The 21,433-nt window shown below is 37.2% G+C and overlaps 2 protein-coding genes and 1 long non-coding RNA gene across 9 annotated transcripts; 2 read left to right on the top strand and 1 right to left on the bottom strand.

Moving 5' to 3' along the window:
• Positions 1–9,269: 9,269 nt before the first annotated feature.
• LOC120082866 lies at positions 9,270–11,205 on the bottom strand. Its single transcript, XR_005483310.1, has 2 exons — positions 10,391–11,205; positions 9,270–9,695 (listed from the first exon to the last, which is right to left on the bottom strand). It is a non-coding gene; the product is annotated as an uncharacterized LOC120082866 (long non-coding RNA).
• Positions 11,206–11,429: 224 nt separating this feature from the next.
• Positions 11,430–18,639, top strand: LOC120082862. Of its 7 annotated transcripts, none has more exons than XM_039038214.1 (13): positions 11,430–11,722; positions 13,175–13,307; positions 13,830–13,966; positions 14,230–14,431; positions 14,509–14,747; positions 14,837–14,948; positions 15,071–15,215; positions 15,305–15,447; positions 15,555–15,724; positions 16,001–16,306; positions 16,395–16,450; positions 16,935–17,152; positions 17,268–18,639. In XM_039038214.1, exons 1-13 carry the CDS (start codon positions 11,636–11,638, stop codon positions 18,446–18,448), a joined length of 3,129 nt encoding a protein of 1,042 aa, XP_038894142.1. In that variant the 5' UTR covers positions 11,430–11,635; the 3' UTR covers positions 18,449–18,639. The 7 variants fall into 7 exon arrangements, with proteins under 7 accessions (XP_038894142.1, XP_038894143.1, XP_038894140.1 ...); XM_039038215.1 differs by having other exon boundaries at positions 11,513–11,703; XM_039038212.1 differs by lacking the exon at positions 11,430–11,722 and adding an exon at positions 11,737–12,788.
• Positions 18,640–19,257: 618 nt separating this feature from the next.
• On the top strand, positions 19,258–21,266 carry LOC120082865 (glutaredoxin). Its single transcript, XM_039038220.1, has 4 exons — positions 19,258–19,544; positions 19,853–19,941; positions 20,808–20,906; positions 21,001–21,266. The coding sequence occupies exons 1-4, from the start codon at positions 19,441–19,443 to the stop codon at positions 21,084–21,086; spliced, it is 378 nt and encodes a 125-aa protein (XP_038894148.1). The 5' UTR covers positions 19,258–19,440; the 3' UTR covers positions 21,087–21,266.
• The last annotated feature ends 167 nt before the right edge of the window (positions 21,267–21,433 follow it).

Here is a 21,433-nt window from a genome sequence, read left to right as displayed (position 1 = left end):
TCTACCTATATCGCCTCCCTGTCAGTTCAAAAACTGTAGGATATGATCACAAACTCCATAAGGGCTCAATATAGAGGATCGTCGCAAACTTATTTTATGTACTCTAAGTCGTACACTAAGAGAATCGACAACCTGAAAATGCCAACTGGGTATCAATCTCCAAAGTTCCAGCAGTTCGATGGAAAAGGCAATCCAAAGCAACATGTTGCTCAATTCATTAAAACTTGAAAAAATACAAGAACCAGAGGAGACCTACTGGTCAAGCAGTTCATCCGAACCTTGAAAGTAAGTGCTTTTAACTGGTACACCGATCTGGAGCCTAAAGTGATTGACAGTTGAGAACAACTCGAGAGATAATTATTGAATCGCTTCTATAGAACAAAGAAGACTGTTAGCATGATGAAGCTGACGAACACCAAACAGTGGAAAGGTCATTGACTATATCAACCGATGGAGAGCTCTAAGTTTGGATTGCAAAGATAGACTCACGGAGTTATCCATAGTGGAGATGTGTACCCAAGGCATGCACTGGAAGCTTTTCTACATCCTGCAGAGAATAAAACCTCATACATTTGAGGAGTTTGTGACACGCGCTCATGACAAGAAGCTAAACATCGCCAACAGGGAACTAAAGATTTCCTAGTCCCTGAAAGGAGAAAAGACAAGAATGAAATCTAAGGCACTGAAAAGATCATGGAGAGTGCCACCAAAAAATCTATAGTCATCCATGCAACCCTAATGAAACTTTCCTCTAAAGAAAAACAAACAAAATTTGAAATAAAACACAATGGTGGCGATAAGCATCGCCCAACTATTAAAGAAAGACAGGAGAAGGTTTATCCATTTCTTGATTCTGATGTTACGCACATGCTAAAGAAACTGCTAGAGAAGCAACTTATTCAACTATCGAAATGCAAGCGACCAAAACAAGCAGTAAAAGTAGAATATCCTAACTACTACAAGTATCATCGGGATTTTAGTCACCCAATTGAAAGGTGTTTCATTCTGAAGGAGACGATTCTTAAGTTAGCTCATGAAAAGAAGATTGAGCTAGATATTGATAAAGTAGCTCAAATAAATCACACCACACTAGTGTCGACTTCAAGTGTTCCAACATCGTCTGCGTCTTATGATCAAAGAGAAAGCACGATCTAGTTTGGAACCTTCAAGCCTATAGTTGTTCGGTACCAACAAGAGATTTCAAACAACATACTCCCAGAAGAAAGATGATCTTGTTGATGATAAAAACAAAAGGTGGATCCTCGTGATTAGTCGAAAGAGAAGACAACCAAATTCCACCTAAAAAGAGTTGTGTTCCTATCAAAGCTATAGAAAAAGGAACAAGACTCATAAAAAGAAAGGGTAAAAGAAGGCATGGAAGCATAAGCTTAGTAAGGAAGAAGATAAGGATTTCCCTCAACTTCGACAGTCGGTAACTTTGGCAAAATTTCTCCAGAAACTTCCTCGATAATCATCCAAAGAAAGTACTAGAAGTTATTGCATGTCATGTTATCAGCATAGCGGAAGTTAATAATAATCATATAGTTGTTGAAGAAGTCGACAGTTCAAAAGAAATCGAGCAAAGAACTTATGTCTTCGATCGTATCAAGCCTTCAACTACTCGATCTTCAGTCTTCCAAAGATTGAGTATGGCCACGATAAAAGAAGAAAACTAACATCTAACATCTACTTCCACTCGAACTTCAACTTTCAAAAGGCTAAGTATCTCAAAAGCAATGAAAGATCGACCTTCAACATCTGCTTTTGATCATCTCAAAATTAAAAATGATCAACATGCAAGACAGATGAAAATCTTGAAGGCAAAATAATTTCATGAAGAAAACAATGACGAGAAGATTCATAGTCGTGTCCTTTCACGCATGAAGAGGAAGTCGTCTGTTGATATGAGTATAGAAGGTTCCTTGATGTTGAAGTCAAATCTCATTATATTGATGAATCCTATAAATGAAGAGGATGATCAAAGTCATGATGAAAGTAAAAGCTTTTGAAAAACCAAATATAATAGCTCTTTATCGCAAGAGCCTAAACTGTATATTGCTCCTGACCTACATGAGCTTAAAAGGTGTCAACGTTATGACTTAATCTCTATCATTGTAAAAGGTACGTAGGTAGCTTGAAGGAAATTTTAAGTTCAGTCCAGACAAAAAGAAAAAAAAAAGCAAAAATGAATATTCCTCATGAACTACATCATGACTTGATCCCTTTCTTCAATGGTACGTGGGCAACTTAAAGAAATTTAAGTTCAGTCCATCAAAAAAGAAGTGGTACATGTCCAAATGGCCGGTTCATGGATCCCTCCTATCATTCATTGGTCTATCCTTACCTTTACCTAAAAGAAAAACATGGAAGGAAAAGGATGAGTATATAAATATACCCAGTAAACGACCCACTACTAGGCCCGCTAGGTGAACTGTTTGCCTTCCGATCTGGACCCAAGTACATAATAGCATCGTAGCCATAGGCATAAGCATAAGCATAAGAGGGGAACCCAAAGGCACGCTTTCATAAGTAGTGACCCCAGAGGGCACAATCATAAACATAAGTGGTGATCCCCAGGGAACACCGTACATAGGCATAAGGTGTGGGCCCGAAGGCTCACAACATACAATGTGCATAGCTCGATAGAAGTGCTAACAGTCACTATCAATCTAACATAGGCTTAAGCATACAATCAAAGTCTTAGGTCGTACTTAGGTTTCATAACAGTTTCACAATTTATCCAACAATTGAACACTGCAGCAACACATAATATAGAAATCCCATAACATAAACGTAAGCTTCCAAAAATTTCAATTTACCACAAGCATGTCAAAATACTTCAAGCCAACGTAGGTGAAGGAACTTTTATCAAAGAATATATCTAAGCAGAAGCGAGTGTTGGGATTGGTGTCCTAATTCTCTCAGAGTCTCGTTGTTTTGTAAAGATACACATTGTTTAATGAATAAAATAATTTGCATTTACTCATATCCAATCAACAAAGCTCCTTGGTTATCTTATGTGAAATTAAGCATGTATATGTGATATACAAGTGAATCATGCCTTAAATGATAACCTATATAGGTCTGTAGTATAAGGATTAAGGTGGGATACCTGATCCTAGTGACGCTACAGATATGACCCGCTTTGTAGAGGTTTGCAAGTGTTGTAAACTACTATAGATGGTTGATCCTGACCATTCATATGGAGACGTACAAGCGGGGGTGTCCTATACAAAGAGTTTGTATAAGACCTGGACCCCGAGATGACTAGACTCTGTATATAACGTTGTTGATACTAGAGACTTGCATCTCACCTAAACGACCATAGGTGACACGACCTCAATCCTGAGTGTTTTAGGAACTCCTGCCTTTGAGGGTGGTCCTTTGATTAGTATGGGTGAGAGTGTCCAGATTGCCAACTCAACATGCCTACCTTTTTAGGGACTTCTCTGATCTGGGAGCTGGGAACTCAATCCACAAGATGGAATTCACTCCTTTCCCGAAGCAGGGATAAGTAGAGAGATTGCTCCTTTAAGAGCTGATTCTGGGGCTTGAACATAGTGACCACAGCTTCTCTTTGGGAGAGAAGACTCAGTCATAGTAGGACTATGACTTATGTTCATTAGAAGGATTAGTAGTACTTAAGGAGACAGATGTAACTATAGGGACATAACGGTTATTGGCCCAGTTGTACTTACGAGCGATCTGTGAAGGGTTGTCACACGGCTGATTGGTTAAGATGGACACATAATATCTCTGTGGTAAGGAGAGTTCAGCTGTAGATCTTTAGTGGAGTGTCTGGCAGTTAATGGATGGTAGATCCCATGACTAAAGAGTTTAGTCAGTTATTCACATAACGTTGGAGCTTCGAGTTACAGGTCCATAAGGTTCCCTTGGTAGCTCAATGGATTCAGTTAAGGATCAGTTCTTGGTGTTGATTTGAAATGTTCGAATTGACAAGAGGTATTTTGATTATATGTGATATAATCGGTTTAATGTATGAGATACATCTAGTAGAGGATTGATGTAAATGAGATTTACATTAAGTACCATGGAATAGAAAAAGAATTATGGTTTATATGTTTCATGAGATGAAATATTAAAACTATAGGTTATAAATATAGTATGATAAGTTGATTATCATTTATATTTATAATAACATTAATTATTGGATAATTAATTCTTTTTCTTTAATAACCAAGTGAGTGGGTGGTTATTGGATTCATGGTAACCGTGAGTTTAAAAGAAAAGTGGTTTTCCTATTTTGAAGATGATTTTTACAAACTAGTAAAAAGTTTCTCTCTCGGCGAAAAAAGGATCTCATGGTAGTTGTCAAGTAAATACAAATTTACTAAACGATGGTTGGGCGAGCTAAACGATCGTGCAGTATTTACTAAACGATCGCATAGTTTTGCTAGACGATCGCTTGCTCTAAGTAAACGATCGTATAGAGTCTGTAGCCGATAGATCGAGCTAAACGATCGCATAGCTTTTGCTAGACGATTGTTTAGCTTTATCTAAACAATTGGGCATCGACCTATACGATAGGTCTCCGCCATCTCCCACTTGCCCAATCAAGCACGCGATCGGTGTTTCCTCCTTCGTCTGCCTCATTCCAAGTTCGAATAGAGGCCACCCTCTGGATTCTCACACCGAGAATACCAAGGTAGCCTTGTTGGTAGTGCCAGACTCAACTCAACACCGTCGAGGTTTTCTGGAGGTCGTTCGTGCTGTTGCTAAGGAGTTCGTGGTCGAGGCATTCGTTAAGGACGAGCGCAGTATTCGTGTTATGGTGTTGCGATCGTGTAGATCGAGCGTTCGAGGTTGCTATTGTTCGAGCGGTCGCGCAACGGAGCGTGGAGACGCATCTTCAAATGTTCGTAGAGTTTCTCTCTTTGTTCATTTGAGTTTTTCATGTTGTAATTTCTATATTATTTGTATAACCGCTTGTTTGAAGTCGACAGTAAATGCAATATTCATTTATGATTGTGATTTAGAATAATCTTGTTCTGCTGCTCATGAAAATCTCGAATCCGATTTTCTTCGAGATCGTTCCAAACTCATTGTGACATAATTACCGCATTCACAATCTAACAAAATAGATATGCATTTAACCACTAATTACAGGCATGTTTTGAAACTTAAACAACAAGAGAACAAGAAACGTACCAGTTGAAGAACTCTTCTTCGCCTTATAACTCATTCTCGTACAAAGACTACTCCTCTCGCTCTCGCTGAGAACGTCCAAGCAATCGTCCACCAAATTAGAGTCGTCTACCCACGAACAGCCTCCTCACAAACATAGCAACAGGGAGGACACCACCACTTAGAGCCCTCGGTATTCTCGGTGTGAGAATTTAGGAGGTGTGGGCTCTATTGGATTTGGCAGAGGGAAGGAAGAAGAGAAGATCGTATACCACAACCAAGCAAGTGGGAGAAAGTAGGTGTCTATCATATAGACGATGCTTGATCGTTTAGGAAGAGGTACACGAACGTTTAGTAAATAGGCCACGATCGTATAGACAATCGTTTAGAAAACGCTCGAGCACACGATTGTTTAGGAAAAAGTTAGATGATTGTTTAGCAAATCCTATGCGTTCGTTTAGTAAGTTGCATGCGCGTATACAATCGTTTAGAAACGTTGAGCTATCGTGTAAGCTCTCAGTTTGCTATGCGATAGACAGTATACACAAAACGTGAGCGAATGGCTGATCTCTTGCAAAATAAAAACGATTTTCATTTTATTCTTCATTTACGAAAACTGAAAGAAACCTCCCACTATTACACGGTTACGGAGAAAATGCTAGCACAATTATCCTATAATTATCCAAAAATAAATAATAAATATAGTCATATTATATTCATTAACCTATAGTTTAATATCACATCAAATGTAACATGTGAACCATAGTCTTTTCTTCTCCACTAGATATAAATCATATTTATATCATTTTCCTCCAAATAATGTATCTCATACATAATGTCAATCATATTATATATAATTAACCAGTTCAATTATATCACATATAATTGAACTCCCTCTTGTCAATTTGAATACTTCAAACTGACCCAAAAACTTATTCTCAACTTGAATCCATTGAGCTACCAATGGGACCTTATGGACCTATGGCTCGAAGTTTCAACAGTACGTGAACAGCTGACTAAACTCTTTAGCCACGTGATCCACCATTCATTAACTGCCAAACATTCCACCAAAGACCGACAACTACACTCTTCTCACCACAGATATATTTCTGTGTCTATCGGATATAACCAATCAACCAGTACGATAATCCTTCATAGATGCTCGTAAGTACAGCTGGGTCAATTTACCATTTTTCCCCTGTAGTTACATCTAACTCATTAAGTACCACTGATCCCTCTAATGAACAATACAACATAGTTCTACTATGTGTGGACACCTCTTGGGCCATGAGAAGGTGTGTGGCGCCACATCGTTCGAGTCCAAGAATCAGTCCTTAAAGGAGCAAATCTATCTACTTACCCCTACTTCGAGGAATGAGTAAATTCCATCTTGTGTAGCTGAGTTCCCAGCTCCCAAATCAGACGAATTCCCAAAGTGGTAGGTTTAAGTCGGCGATCTGGCCACTCACACCCATGCAAATCAAAGGACCACCCTCAAAGGCAGGAGTTCCCAACTCACTCAGGATTGAGGTCATGTTACCTATGGTCATCCTAGTGAAGTGAAGTCTTTATCATGAACGGCGTTATATAACGAGACTATAACACTTTATGGTCCGATCTTATATAAACTCCTTTGTAGAGGACGCCCTCGCTCGCATGTCTCCATATGAATTATCAGGATCAGACCATATGTAACAAATCACAACACTTGTAACTATTCTACAAAGCGGGTCGCATCTGTAGCGTTACCAGGATAAGGTTTCCCTCCTATATCCATATACTACAGACCATTTTGGTTATCACTTAAAACATGATCCACTTCTATGTCTCCACATACATGTTTAAGTTACAAATGACAACCAGGGATCTTAGTTTATTGGATTGTGGTAAGCAAATAAAACATCTAATGTTCATAGACAAAAGTGAAGAAAATATCATATATTATACATCACAAGTGTTTGTTCAAAAATTGTGTTTATAAACTACAGGACACGAGAGTTTAGGGCATCATCCTCAACAATCTCCTACTTGTCCTAAAGCGAGTGGGGTGTACATACAACTAGTACAAAACAATAAACTAGGGCACTAAGGCCCAGTACAATAAATATCTCCCACTTGCCCTAGTCTAGCCGCGGGTGGTCCCGTAGACCCATGCTCTGAAGGTGACCCTCAAACACTGTAGCTGTAAGAGCCTTCGTAAACGGACCAGCAACGTTGTGCTCCGAAGCGATCTTCGTGACTATCACGTCCCCTCGATGCACTATCTCGCGGATGAGATGATACTTTCGCTCTATGTGTTTGTTGCGCCTGTGACTCCTAGGCTCCTTAGAGTTCACCACAGCACCACTATTGTCACAACGACGACCAACTTCGGACTCCGACAACCACCTCTGACGACTACTCCAACAACCACCTCCGACGACAACTCCAACAACCACCTCCACACAAAAGCAACTCCGACGACATACTCCAATGACCACCTTTGCTTAACCAACTTTGATGACAAACTTCAGACTCCGACGACCAACTCCAACAACTCCGACAAAGACCATCTTCGATGACCAACTCCGATGAACACCACCTCTATTAACCAACACTGACATTCACCTTGATGACCAACTTGAACAAAAGATCACCTCATTGTTATGCATAGACATTTTTGTGGATATTATTATTTCATTTGTTAGCAACAAATTAGATTTATCTATAAAAACTAACCATAAAAATATTTGCAAAAACTAAGTTTGCAAAAAAAAAAATCATTTCGTTGTATTAGTGTAAAATGTAAAAATCAAAACACTTGTATAAAAATAGAACAAAATCATTATTCATAAAAATTGAAATTTATATTTTACAAATGATGGGCCTAGACATGTCTAGAACAACTTTTAGATTAGTCAGGAACTTTCTGAGCCAAACGACCTCCTTAGCAGCTTCACAAGCCGCTACGTACTTGGCCTCCATCGTGGAATCAGCAATGTACCCCTACTTAGTGCTTTGCCACACTACTGCTCCTCAGTTAAGAGTAAAAACTGACCCTGAAATGGACGGCGAGAGGTAGCGGCTGGCGAACTCTGCAAGGAAGCGAGCGGCACGGGGCGGACAATCGCCTGGGGCGCGATGAGGAAGCGGCGACGTGGCGTGGATGACCGACTCGGGTGTGATTTGAACGACCGGTGAACGCAGCGTGGCTTCACCTCCGGCGTGGGCTTGACGGCACAACACAGGCGATGAGGGAGGTGATGCGGTCGCGCACTACTCTACTCCACTTCCCTTTTCTTTTTTTTTCAATGCACGCAAATCGAGGTCCCCCTTTAACCTATATAAATAAATCCTTAAAACCCAAAACCCTAAATTCGTATATATATATACCCCATTTTCCTCTTCCAAAACAAACTCAAACTACCAAATCTCATTTTAACAAATCTTCTCCAAACAACAACCAAATTAAAACTGAACCAAACAAACCATTCAATTGCCTAAGCTTTGGCCTTGAAATAAAAAGAAAATTCAACAATTGTATAAACTAATTTAAATTTACCTAGATCTCGGGATGTTATAGATCAATTTGGAGAAGAAGAGACGATCAATTCGTTGAAGAAAATATGCTCAAGTTGTTGAAGAAGATACAATCTATTTGTTGGAGAAGATATGCTCAATTTGTTGAAGGAGATCACTTTGTTGAATTCTAAATATTGAAATTCTTTGAATCCTCTTATTTCTAAATCTCTAACTACATGAATCAAATGAAGGGTGACCTCCTCTATTTATAGAGTTTTTGGAGACTCCATATGGGCTTGGGCTTAGTTGACTTTGAACCCAACTTTTGTGCTTGGACTTAAATTAATCTATTTTGAAATAGATTTTTATTCAAATTTGAACCATTTTATTTTAATAAATCTAGGATAGTTTCAGACCCAGTATTCCCATAGCATAATTTGATTGACGAGCTGACATTGCCGGATGGATTAATGCTTAGACAAGTGGCGTCATTTGATTTGCCAATCTTTATGTCATTAATTTTAATTTGAGAACACATGAAAATTTGCAATTGACTCCAAAATTATCAATTATTAATTTAAATTAATGACGGATCAAATTGTGATCGGCCGAAATTTCTCAAGTCAATAGCATCCTTACCTGTTACAAGAACAATAAAAATCATGTCCTCGGAAACACATAGCATATAATACAAATACTGCCAAGCAAACTGATGTATATCATTCATGAAAAATCTACATGAATCGTACAGTATCCAGAACTGAATTCGATATTGAACTAAAAGAAGTATCCTTCTTTCCACATACAATCTCAAGAACCAGAACCCCAAAGGCATATGTAGAACTTCTACTTCAGTAATCCTTAGACCATACATTAAGGGATCTTATATCCTTGGAGAAAAAGAAATCAGACTTGTTGGCGAGAGCGAAGCGTCCTGTTCGAAATATGTTGAGGATTATGTTCATTGCATTGCTAATTCAAAGCATCCATAGCTCCAGCTCACTAGATAGTTTCCTTTAGGCTTACATTGTGAAAGTCATCTCCTATTCCTAAAGAAATAGCCAAATGAGAAATTAAAAGCATAAGCTATATATATTCAACTGTGATATGTAGCATGCAACCTAGATGCTGACTCTTCTTCCAAACAAGAAAAAACCGTGCATCCTTTTACTTCTACAAATTTTCAAGTCCACATGTGAGAGAGAGTGTTAAATTGTTGCTATAATTAAATTTACCATAACCTAGCTTTAACTTTTGGGTCAATCAGTGTCCTCACAATTCCGGAGATGATATGAGATTTTAAATCTTGACTATTTGTCTACTTCTCCGAGAATCAGAACCAGTAGTACACAGAAAGTTCTTATGATTACTTATATCAGGGCATCACAGTTTTTTCAGAAGGTAGAAACTTGATACTGGAAAATCTTTCGTCAGTGAAGCAATTAAGTGTTTAGAGTCACTTGAATGATAATTTGCAGCAAAAGGAACTCCTTTCAGCAGCAAACTGCAACTGGAGTAAGCAAAAAGGGAATAGGCAGTTGCTCGAAAGATGTATAAACACATATGAACAATAAAACATTAGATCAAAGATGATGTAACAGAGTTCATATTTTGAAGTTCTTAAATCAGCAAGTCATTTCTATGTCAGGCACATTTATAAACCAAAAGACTTTCTAGGTCTTCAATACTTAAATCCCAAAAGTTTTACAAAGTTCTTGTTTTAAATTCCTCCAATCAAGTTTACCTCGTTGAAGAATTCGTCTGCATCTGCTCATCGTCGGGTAACTTCCTCAACGCATCGAAAAGGTGCTTTTTCTCAGGCATTTCATACTTGAGACTATCTTTCTTTGACCTGATTACTGTGCACAAAAGCAAAGTTAAACAAGACAATCAGAAAAATGGAGGCCTGGTGAACGAAAGTGTTTATAAGGCGAGACAAGCAAGCACTCTTTGATGCCTTCATGTAGCCTAAACAAGAACTAAGGAAGAGAAAGAGGGCAACAGAGAAGCCATTGATAAACAAGCCTACAATGACAAATCCACTGCAAAACCAAGGCAGTGAGAGAATGAATATGAACAGTGAATGATCCGACTTTCTTTCCCTTTTCCCAATTTAGCCATAGCTCAAATTCGAACATCTTTATCGTATAAAATACGCAACTCACCATTTCTGGTTCAACAACCAAGACCTCAATCATCAATGCCATTAATATTCTGATACTATATCACATTTTGAAGTAAATTCGAAACGCCAAAATGGTTTCTTTTTTTCCCCTTCCTTTGTGACCTTGGCTTCCTTCTTCATTGATCAAACATTTTGACGTTCATATATAGTACAATCCACATTACCTCTCATTAATGGTAACAACTAACCCCATTTTCAATTCGTTTTGAGCTCTGAAGCTGGTTTCTTCTACATCCAAAGCTCCCCTTTTTTGGTTCAACAAAAAACCTCATTATCAAATTCTTCATAATCTTGAATTATTCTTTATTTCTTTGCATACCTTGCTAATTAGCATATACTTTTTAAGAAAAGATTAGATTTTTCCAACATATCCTCCAAAATTTCATCAACCCACATCTTGCCTACTTCCCTAATGTCAACATTCTTATCTCTTTTGTCGTCTTTCTATTTGGCATAATATCAATTTTCCCCATTTCTCCTAACATTGACACATGAGGCTGTGCTTCCATTTTCTAAGTCTTTATCCAAAGCCCAGCCAAACTGAGACACTGAAAGAGATAATGAATCAGAGGCTGTGCTTCGAGAGAGAAAGAGAGGAGATAATGAAACAGAGGTTGTCCTTTGGTTTTCCAAAGCGGGACATTGCCAATTGGCCAGCCATATTGCAAGCTTTTTCATCAAGAAGACAAGGGTTTCCATGCACCTGAAATTGGGCCCAAAACTAAGCACAGATGACCCGACTTGAAATTTCTCTCTCCGCTTATTGAATGCTTGAGTTCCTATTTTGCCATTAATGGCGATGTCATGTCGCTGCTCGTTCCAATATGGGCCAGACATCCCAAATTTGCCGTTTGTTTCAAATGGGGTCTGAGGTTAAATGAAAGGAGCCAGGAAAAATCTCTAACAATCCTCTCAAAATTCGAAGTGTTTTTAAATTCACTTCCATATTAGTTTAAAACTTGACTGACTCCATCTGAATGAAGAGGGTTTTTTTTCCTTCATGAACTTTTGTATGAAAACAGTTTTAGAACTTTGAAATAACACATTGAAAATGTCGTCCTGGCATGGCTGCTATTTTCTCTCATAGCAATAGCATCGGATAGCTGTAGAATTAAGAATGTGGAAATGTACTTGTTCTTTTAATCATTTGACTATTTAACTTTTCTTGTGTTTGCTTTCTTTTTTGGTTCTTTCCCAAGTGCAAAAGATCAGCCATTATATTGATTAACTAATATAAAAAGAACTCTTTGTTTAAATCTTTGAACTGTTTAATAATCCTTTTATTATTTCGAATTACTTCCGTGAAGATATAGAAGCCCCTGAACGACCATTTAGGCTAAAAAACGATGGTGCTTCTTTCACTGTCTTGGTTTCCGTCCATTTTTCATATAAAAATCTCTCTCCTTATCTCTCTCTCTCTCTCTAAATTAGCCTGTGAAAATGCTTATCTTGTAAGTTGCATGTCATTCTCTTGTAGTCTTGTTCACTCTCTCTTTCCTAGAGCCTTCATGAACACCACTAAATTAGCCTCTTCTATATCTCTGTCACTTTTTCTAAGACCATTTATTGTTTCTTGTAAGCTCTTCCCATTTCCTTGCCCAAGCTCCCATTTCCATTTTCATCCTCACCACTCTTTCTCCCACGCCATAACCTACTCTGAAAGCTCAACCTCCTTAGTCATAACTTCAAAATGTGCCAATTGATTCCTGACCTCATGTCTCAGACTGAAACTTAATACTTTTCTGAAATGGGTCTGCTTAAAGTTGCTGTTTTGGTTTGTCTTTGTTGGATTTTCTCTCTTTTGTGCTTTGGAGCTCGCTGCCATGGTTCTAAGGTCACTGTGAAGTTCTTGGAGGCCCCTAAGGCTTTCTCACGCTTAAAGTCAGCCACATTTGTGTTTGAAATTTTAGTGAATGGCCTCAGTAATAATTGCAAGGACTGCAACATCAGTTGCTCGGTACCTTCAACTCTATCAGTTCTTTGAGCTCGCTTGTTTACTTTGCTGTTGTCTTCATGTGCTTTCTCTCTTTCTCTTTCTTATTATTTCTTTTCTTCTTCTGCAATATAATCCTTCAGTTTAGTTGGTTGATTTGGTAAGGTCATCGATGTTTAAGCATTTTTGTCTGTTGATGTCTTTATTTTGAAGACTCTGGCTAGGAAATTCCAGAATTTGACTCCCATTAACTGAGAATAGCTACTAGATTATTTGGACTTCAAAACAGAACATTCTGATCTATATTTGTTGGAATTGGAAAATGTGGTTCCTAATGTTTATCTTCACTTTGCACTGCACTTCTTTTCATTGATAATATACTCAAGGGCACCTCTACTTCTCTCCTGCAGCTGGATAACCACTCCTTAGACTGCAATGACAGAAAGATTTTCTTCTCTAAGTTGGAGGATGGAGAGCATAAATTCATGGTCTGCACTAATTTGTCGAAGGGATTTAGCTGTTCTAGCTACAAGTGGACTGTTGGTAAGCATATAAGAATCTCAATTATCGTTCTCAGTCAAAACAGTACTTGGATCATCAGCCACTTAACTTCACATAAGATGATAGAATTTGATCAAAATCTCTCACTGAGAAATAGAAAGTGGTTTCATGATGTTTTCAGTTAGCACTTGTAAGTTGTAATTAGTTGCTTAAGTTGAAGAAGTGTAAATCCTGTTATTTTTCTTTCCATGCAAACATAATTAAGCATCTATCAGTAGTGAAACTGAACATACCCTTTATAACGATTTCAATTTCAATAACACTATGCTTCATAAAATGCTCTTTTAAACTTTTGTTTTCAGCCGTCATTCTTGTAGAAATTTTGTCTATCATGTTTCAAGACAATATATTCCATTTGAAAGTTTAAAATAATAATAATAAATAAAGTGGAAATTTTGTTAGTTTGCACCCTCAGTCACACGTAGCATTCACAAACTGAAGGAAAAAAGAGTTAGTTTTCTCCCTTGAACTCTGCTAATTTCTTTACTATCCATTCTTTTGCAGATACTGTTCCCCCCACAGCATCAATTATGGCCTCAACAACATTTACGAACGCTTTAAATGTTTCTGTAAATATTTCTTTCTCTGAACCATGTAATGGTGGTGGAGGTTTCGGATGTTCATCTGTAGAGGCCTGCAACGTGAGTAGGTGGCTGCTTTCATTTTCGTACTGTTTAACAATACGGCTGAGAAGTTTCTTGGTCTTTATATTTTTCTTTACATCCTCAAAACGGATATCAAATAATGGTGTATCCCATGATTCTACAGAACTACAGCATATTGAAGCAAAGATATCTAAATGTAAAATGGTCATATCCATATTGTCTAATTTTGCTGGCAGAAAACATTTTTATTGTCTGGAAAGAAATTGAAGTCTGATATAAAAAAAAATTATTCATTGCAGCTACTGGTGTACGGTGAAGGGCGTGTTATGCCATCATCTTTCAAAATTCTTCAGCCCAAGCTCAAATACTCACTTTCTGTGGCTTTACCATCTACCATTCAATATGGAAGAATTATATTAGTAATGGATAAGAAATTCTGTACTGATAGTGCAGGAAATATATTCACAAGAACAGAAAATTCAATTTCTTATGTGCACTTTGGTAAGCTTACTGGACAATCGTTATTTCCCATTTCTTAATTATGTTGCAATTGTAACACAAACTTCTAAACTTGCCAGATAGAAGAAAACTGCTTGCCAACCTGAAAACTCGTGTTCCGGAAAGGCTACTCCAGCTCAACAGTGACACCAGACTGGTACAAGCAACAAACAAACTTGATAACCTAAAGGTCTACTTGTACTTTTCAGAACCAGTTCTTAATTCATCTGTGGAAGTTTTGAATGCTCTTGAAGTAAGCGATGGCATGCTGCTTCCAATTAGTGGAAGGAGCCTTGGAAATCGTAGATTCAGCTTTTGGGTTAGTGTTTTTATACTGTATATGTTTTCGTTTTTGTTTTCTGATGTCCATCTGTATATGTTTCACTTGATATGCTATTTCCTATTCAGGTTACAAATGTTTCTGGAATTGCAATAATCACAGTGAGCCTCAAGCCTAACTCTATAATAAGTAGACAAGGAAATCCCGTTTCACCACTTCCACCAGTTACTTTCCTTTATGGTAAACAATACTTTTAGTTGAGGAACTTACTAGCGGAACTTCTTACTTCACCTATGGCAATAATCGATAATTTATGAACTTCACAAGTCTGAGAATTTCATAATACATACTGTGAATTTCAGATTCCCTTAGGCCTACAGTGGTGCTCAGTACAACTACTTATATGAGGACAAAAGAAAAAAGATTTTCAGTCACCGTGAATTTCATTAAGCCTGTATTTGATTTCAACTTATCGTGTGTATCAATTCGTGGAGGTCGTTTGCAGAGGCAAGTTAGTGTTTATATGCAGGTTAAGTTTTCAATGAAACCAGATTGTCTGCTTTTCTTTTTCTTTATAATATCTTTCTATGGCCCAGCTTTCGTGAAATGGGCAGAAATATCTACTCTGTTGAAGTACAAGCTGAGGATGAAATCATATCTGTCAGTGTCCCTGAAAATGTAACGACTGATGTTGCTGGAAATCATAATCTACCATCAAATATCCTGCAAGTGTGGCACTGTAAGCATTCAAATACTTGAGTCTGCATCATACTGATAAATCCCTTGTCCTTTCATTAATTTATTTCAATTGTTATATATAAGATATGTTATGAACAAAATATGCAGATTCTATACCGGCGATATCTACAGTCGTTTCGATCTTTACAATTGCTTCATTTACAGCAACATCCCTTGCAGCAGGACTACTCACTGTATCAACAGCTAACCTTCAATCAGAAGGAGTATTCATGAGATCATCTTCTTCTCTGACATATAATCCTACAAGAAACATTTTTGTATGTAACTTTGAAGCAGTCTCTCACTATTTATTTTTTCCCCTCTATTCCATAGCTTAAAGTAGATACTTCATTTTGTACATGTTTGAAGACAACTTTCATGACTTCTTCAGTTACAAGCACCAAATTTTTCTTAAAATTCTCACTTCACCATCTTGGATGGATGTTCAATCCAAACACCGACCACTTTGAAATACCGTTTCTCGAGTTGCTAACATAAACATGTTCAATAAACTGCTTGAATACAGCATATTAAGCAGCTTCTCTTTTATGCAGAGAATTGCTTGCCACATTCAGATTTTTGCGCTATCTATATGGTTGCCTGTTACCCTGCCTGTCGAGTACTATGAATTTGCTAAGGGCTTGCAATGGAGTATTCCTTACCTTAGACTTCCATGGGAAGATGAGCATGATCATCCTGACTTAAGCGGCTACAGCCCGTTTACTGGATCAAATCCTTATCTTTCCAAAACTAGTCATTCAGAAGTTCTGCAAAACAAGGTTCCAGGCAATAACTTTACTGTGGTTGATCAGTTATATGGGTTGCCACTTACTCCAATGGAATACAGATCATTTTTCGAGGTAAGTAGGAATGACTTATCTTCTATTAATGGCAATGGAAGATGAACTTTTTCTTTTTTTTTATATAAAGATGGTTTTTTATTTACAGAGTCAGAATATCAAACCCCAAGCAGATAATATTTTTGGAGCAGGAAGTTACAGTCAGTAAGTATTTCTCTTGTTTTGCTTTTTCATTATCAAATAGTGGTTCTTTCTTCTTGGTATGGATCAAAATGAAAGGAAATATACTCAAAATATTAGAGCCTGCGATCGAAATTCTGTTCAAGATGCTTATCCTAGTACTTGCTTCATTTTGAATGAATATCATGAGAAAAACCGGTCTGCATTTTGTTAAAATATGGCTCTCTCGGAGTAAAGCTCTCCATTGTTTGTGTTCTAATATCAAAGTTCCAAGCTCAAAATGCATAGGAAAATGGATGAATGGCGGTAAAGATCTCGTTTGATCATATAGTGTTCCTTTGGAGTGTTGGAAATTAGATGTGTTGATGAATGTTATGAGCTAATGAAACCATTATCGTTGCTGAGCTATGGCATCTCTATCTTTAAATTCATTTTGTTTCTATATCTTGTTTACAGACTAAACAGAGATTCAATTTCCTTACAAATGAACATGTTGGTTTTATCCTAGCAGGTGGAATGATTTTTATAGAAGCATGTTCTGGTTTGGAATTTTTGCTGGCAGTTTGATATTCCTCCATGCTCTTTTCCTTTTCATTATGAAATGTCGAAAGAAAATATACAACACACGGGGCAGTTATGGAGCACTTACTTTCCCTAGATTTGAGATATTCATTACATTTGTTGTACTACCTTCCATGTCCATGGCCTCAGGCGCATTATTTAGAGGTAACTTTCGAATAATTTATCTGCTCCAACTGTCTTATTTGCTCCCTATGTACTTGGGAGCAAAGCATTTCTAGAAGAATATAACTTGTTTGGATCTTTATTTTGGTTGTGCTAGGTGGAGCTCTTGCAGGAGTAATAGTTGGAGTTTTGTTGCTTGGCATTGTGTCGCTTCTTTTGCTAGCCTTGCTGTTGTTTCTTTCAGTCGGAATCACGTTCGGGAAGCTACTTCAGTACAAAGAAGTTCATCAAGAAGGCCAAAAATTTCATTGGTACCAAGAACTTGTTCGTGTAACTCTAGGTCCTGGCAAGAGAAGTCAATGGACTTGGAAAAACCAGCCAAACTCTGTTTACCTTACAATTTTTGGGCCAATGTTTGAAGATCTAAGAGGTCCTCCAAAGTATATGTTATCTCAAATTTCTGTGGCGAATCCCAACAAACGTGGCGATCAGATTATTGCGTCAGATGATGAAACAGAAGATGCAGAAGCACCATTCATCCAGAAGCTGTTTGGCATCCTTCGAATATACTATACACTCCTCGAATCTATCAGACGAGTCACTCTTGGAATCATGGCTGGTGCCTACAAGGAAACACTCTCTTCCAGAACTCCAATAGTTACCTTATTATGCATCTCATCATTTCAGCTCTTTTTCCTTGTTCTCAAGAAGCCATTTATCAAGAAAAAAGTTCAGTTGGTTGAGATCATCTCCAACACATGTGAAGTTGGCCTTTTCGCTATTTGCGCAGTTCTCTTAGATAAAGAATTTTCAATCACGGATCAAACGAAACTCGGAATAACAATGCTGGCGCTGTTCCTTATAGGCTACTGTCCACAACTGATCAATGAATGGTATGCTTTGTACAAACAGGCAAAACAACTTGACTTTGGTGCGCAATCATTCTTTTCAGGACTCAAGGTGGCTTTTATTGGATTCCTCCTCCTATTCCTCCCACAAAGATTCACTAAAAACTTGGAAAGTATATTCGCCGTGAACCTTAGCGGAGACTCCGAAACCATGGATAACTCGTCTGATAGGAACATGTCGGGCAGTAGAAGCTCGAGTAATGAGAAACCATGGTTGAAACAACTTCGAAAGTTGGCAAAGGCAAGCTTCACTAAAGAGCAAGGAGGGACGTCAAATGATCCTTCGGGAAGTGGTATGCAGTGGACCGGGTTTTGGGGGCGGAGAAGTAGGAGCAGAAGTAGCAGAAGCTCTTCCATAAGTTCATCTGATTTCAGGTCCAAATCCAAAGGCTTGTACAAGGAATTTGAAACGATTTTTTCATCCAAGTGAAACAAAAACACAAATGTATTAGTATGATCTTCTGAAGTTCATTCATTGGTAGCTTATCATCCCATAGTTGATCATTTTGGGTGTAGATTACAGACAATTGGGTTCTAAGTTGTAATTGGTTCTATGGTCACCTATACTCAAAAAGAAACCCAAGATTCATCCAAAAAATTTACATTATATTCTGTGATTAATCCTTCATTGTCTTTTAATCATTTGCAAGTCATGTCAGCATCGGTTTCAACTTTAAGAAGACTTAAAGCAATTAAGAGTTTGTCTATTTAACTACATGAAATGGATATTATATATTAAATATTTATTTAACAAAATCAATTAATTCTTAAATATCAATCTCTATAAATGGAAGTTATAGTAAATGATCACGTAGTTTAATTCCAATTGCTATTTTTTATTTAGAAGAAAAAGAAAATTAATGTAGTTCCAATACTTCTTGACTAATTTTATTTTAATTTATGCCCTTCATACACTCAAATTTTGTTAGTGATTCTCCTTAGCATAAACTTTAAAATTAGTTCTCTTATTGTATTAAAAAAACAATCTTAACCAATCTGAACATAGTTACATTATTTTTCTTTTACGATTTTTTTTTTAAGTTAGTTTTTTTTTTTAATAATTTTTTTTTCAAGTTTGTTAAAGATTAACTTCGAACTGACAATACTTTAGGATTTGTTTTGAATTAGATAAATTAAAATGCTAACTTTATCAATGGTTAGATAATTAACTTTTCAGAAAAAGAAAGAATTAAGAAAAGAAAAAAATCTGGACCGTGGAAATAAATTATTCGTGGGCATTGAAGATCTTCGGCGTTCGGACGGCCATGCGAGCTTGTTCTTTTACTCTTTCAGCAAGTGAAATTGACATCAAAATTCGTCTCTTTTGACCTTTATTCTTCCCCTCTATTTCCAAATTCATACCGATTTCTTCATAGCAAAGAATCCTTGAAACTCTCCTGTTTGATCTCATTAACCGAGGTCATGGGGTCGTGGTTCAGCTCAAACAAATTGAGTAAAGAAGAGCTGGAATTAGCGCTTAACGAAGCTAAGAAGATAATCTCCTCTGAGCCTGTTGTTGTTTTCAGGTTCTATCACTATCCCAGAACTGATTTTTTCAAGTTTTACCAGAATTTTCAAATGTTAAGGCAAAGTGGAAAATCTCTATTTGGGTTTTGATCTTCCTCGTTTGAGTTTCTTGTTGATTCTCCCACCATTTACTTTTTATCAATATGTTTGATTCTGTGATAATGAAGATGTGCAGAATGTTGAATGATTTAGCTCTTATTGCTGAGAAATTTGGCCTAATTGTTATCGGTATTGAAGATTGAAGAATACTTCAATTTTGGGAAGATTGTTCTTATAATGATTCAATTATTCTTTGTTCACATGGCAGTAAGACTTACTGTGGGTATTGTTCGAGTGTCAAGCAGCTGCTCACACGGCTTGGAGCTAAGTATAAGGTCATTGAATTGAACCAAAAAAGTAAGTATTAAATGTTTGTTCTAGGTGTTCTTTTGCTGAAATATAATCTTGTTATATCTTGAAAACTGAAAATCGAAATTTAATGGAAGTTATTTGCTTGCAACTGGGAAAATGGTGTTTCCCTTTTATTTTGGGATGTAAGATGAATAGGGGTTAATTGGGTAATTAGGTAATATTCTAGGTTAATTTCATTTTTACCCTACTTGTAATAAAGCTCTATAAATCGGAATCTTCCACTATTGTATCGAATACATTATTCATTCTAATAAAAGATTTACAATCTTGATTCTGAGAAGATTACTCCTTTTAGCATTTAGGTTACATCATATGAGCTCATAGTTGACTGATGAGATTGAAATTCTAAAAGAAGAGTTAGTTTCAAGTAATACGCCCTTAAACTTTAACCCTGTTTATTGAAAAGTTTACTCAATGGGAAAAAAAATATTGAAGTGTCAAGAGGGAGGAGAAAATCTTGCACCATTAACCCAAGAGTAACTTTTGCAACTTACTCTAAAATGGAAAGAAAATGTGGGCTGGAAAACCCTGTAGTTGCTAGGAGTCCCATCCAATGTCCTGCACAATGCACTAAGAGCAGTTTTGTTCATTGTTTTGAGTAAAATACTCAATGTTGACTACAGATTATGGATGAATCATTCGCAAGATGAAACATGAAGATGTAAAATGAATGTTTTCTGGCTGAAATAATACGTGTGTTAGCTTAATTTTCTGGTCGTCTACAATGATGATCGGCATCAATTGAATATTAATGACTGAGTTGTATAATTACCCCATAACAAGTTCTTTGAGCTGTTCTGCTTGTAACTGTGTTCTTCAAACATTATGTTGAGGAATTCATCTATATGAAGGTGATGGAGATAAAATTCAGTCAGCTTTAGCGGAGTGGACGGGCCAAACTACGGTGCCTAATGTGTTTATTGGAGGAAAGCACATCGGTGGTTGCGATGGTAAGAACAGCTATTAATTTCTTTACGTTATGTCTGGTTAGTGTGTACTTCTCCCAACTTTTCTCATCTTCTATCCCCATTTGCATCGTTGCAGCGGTTACAGAGAAGCACCACAGAGGTCAGCTAGTGCCACTTCTTACTGAGGCCGGTGCCATTGCCGGTAACTCTGCTCAGCTATGAGCTTTGGTTCACTGCTTCACAATCTTGTAATGAAGCAAATGTATGTTGATGGATTTGAGGTTTGTACAAAACAGTTGTGAAAATATTTTAATGTGGCTTTTTGAATGATCTAATATCTGGAAGCTGAAGAAATCTATGCCTATGGTTGAATTCCTGCATTGTTAAATATTTGGAACATAAGGATGGATTGTTATTGGTTCTGCTTGCTTTACCACTACTGCTCTATGGTTGGCTTAACCATGAGGGCTGATCAGGTGGTTAAAGACACGAGTAATTTGTTTGAGTTCATGAATTTGAACTATAACAGTCTAAGTGTCAAATGTTGTAACTTTAAGTTTGTCGTCTAA

Source organism: Benincasa hispida, chromosome 8 (genome assembly GCF_009727055.1).
Source record: "Benincasa hispida cultivar B227 chromosome 8, ASM972705v1, whole genome shotgun sequence".
In the NCBI taxonomy this organism is placed as follows: domain Eukaryota; kingdom Viridiplantae; phylum Streptophyta; class Magnoliopsida; order Cucurbitales; family Cucurbitaceae; genus Benincasa; species Benincasa hispida.
This window is presented reverse-complemented; position numbering and strand designations above follow the sequence as displayed.

Coding starts and splice junctions, on each gene's coding strand:
- LOC120082862 (XM_039038212.1), top strand. CDS start 12,579: ATGGGTCTGCTTAAAGTTGCTGTTTTGGTTTGTCTTTGTTGGATTTTC. Junction 14,432..14,508: donor AATTTCTTATGTGCACTTTG/GTAAGCTTACTG, acceptor TAAACTTGCCAG/ATAGAAGAAAACTGCTTGCC. Junction 14,748..14,836: donor ATCGTAGATTCAGCTTTTGG/GTTAGTGTTTTT, acceptor TTTCCTATTCAG/GTTACAAATGTTTCTGGAAT.
- LOC120082865 (XM_039038220.1), top strand. CDS start 19,441: ATGGGGTCGTGGTTCAGCTCAAACAAATTGAGTAAAGAAGAGCTGGAA. Junction 19,545..19,852: donor GAGCCTGTTGTTGTTTTCAG/GTTCTATCACTA, acceptor TTCACATGGCAG/TAAGACTTACTGTGGGTATT. Junction 19,942..20,807: donor CATTGAATTGAACCAAAAAA/GTAAGTATTAAA, acceptor ATCTATATGAAG/GTGATGGAGATAAAATTCAG.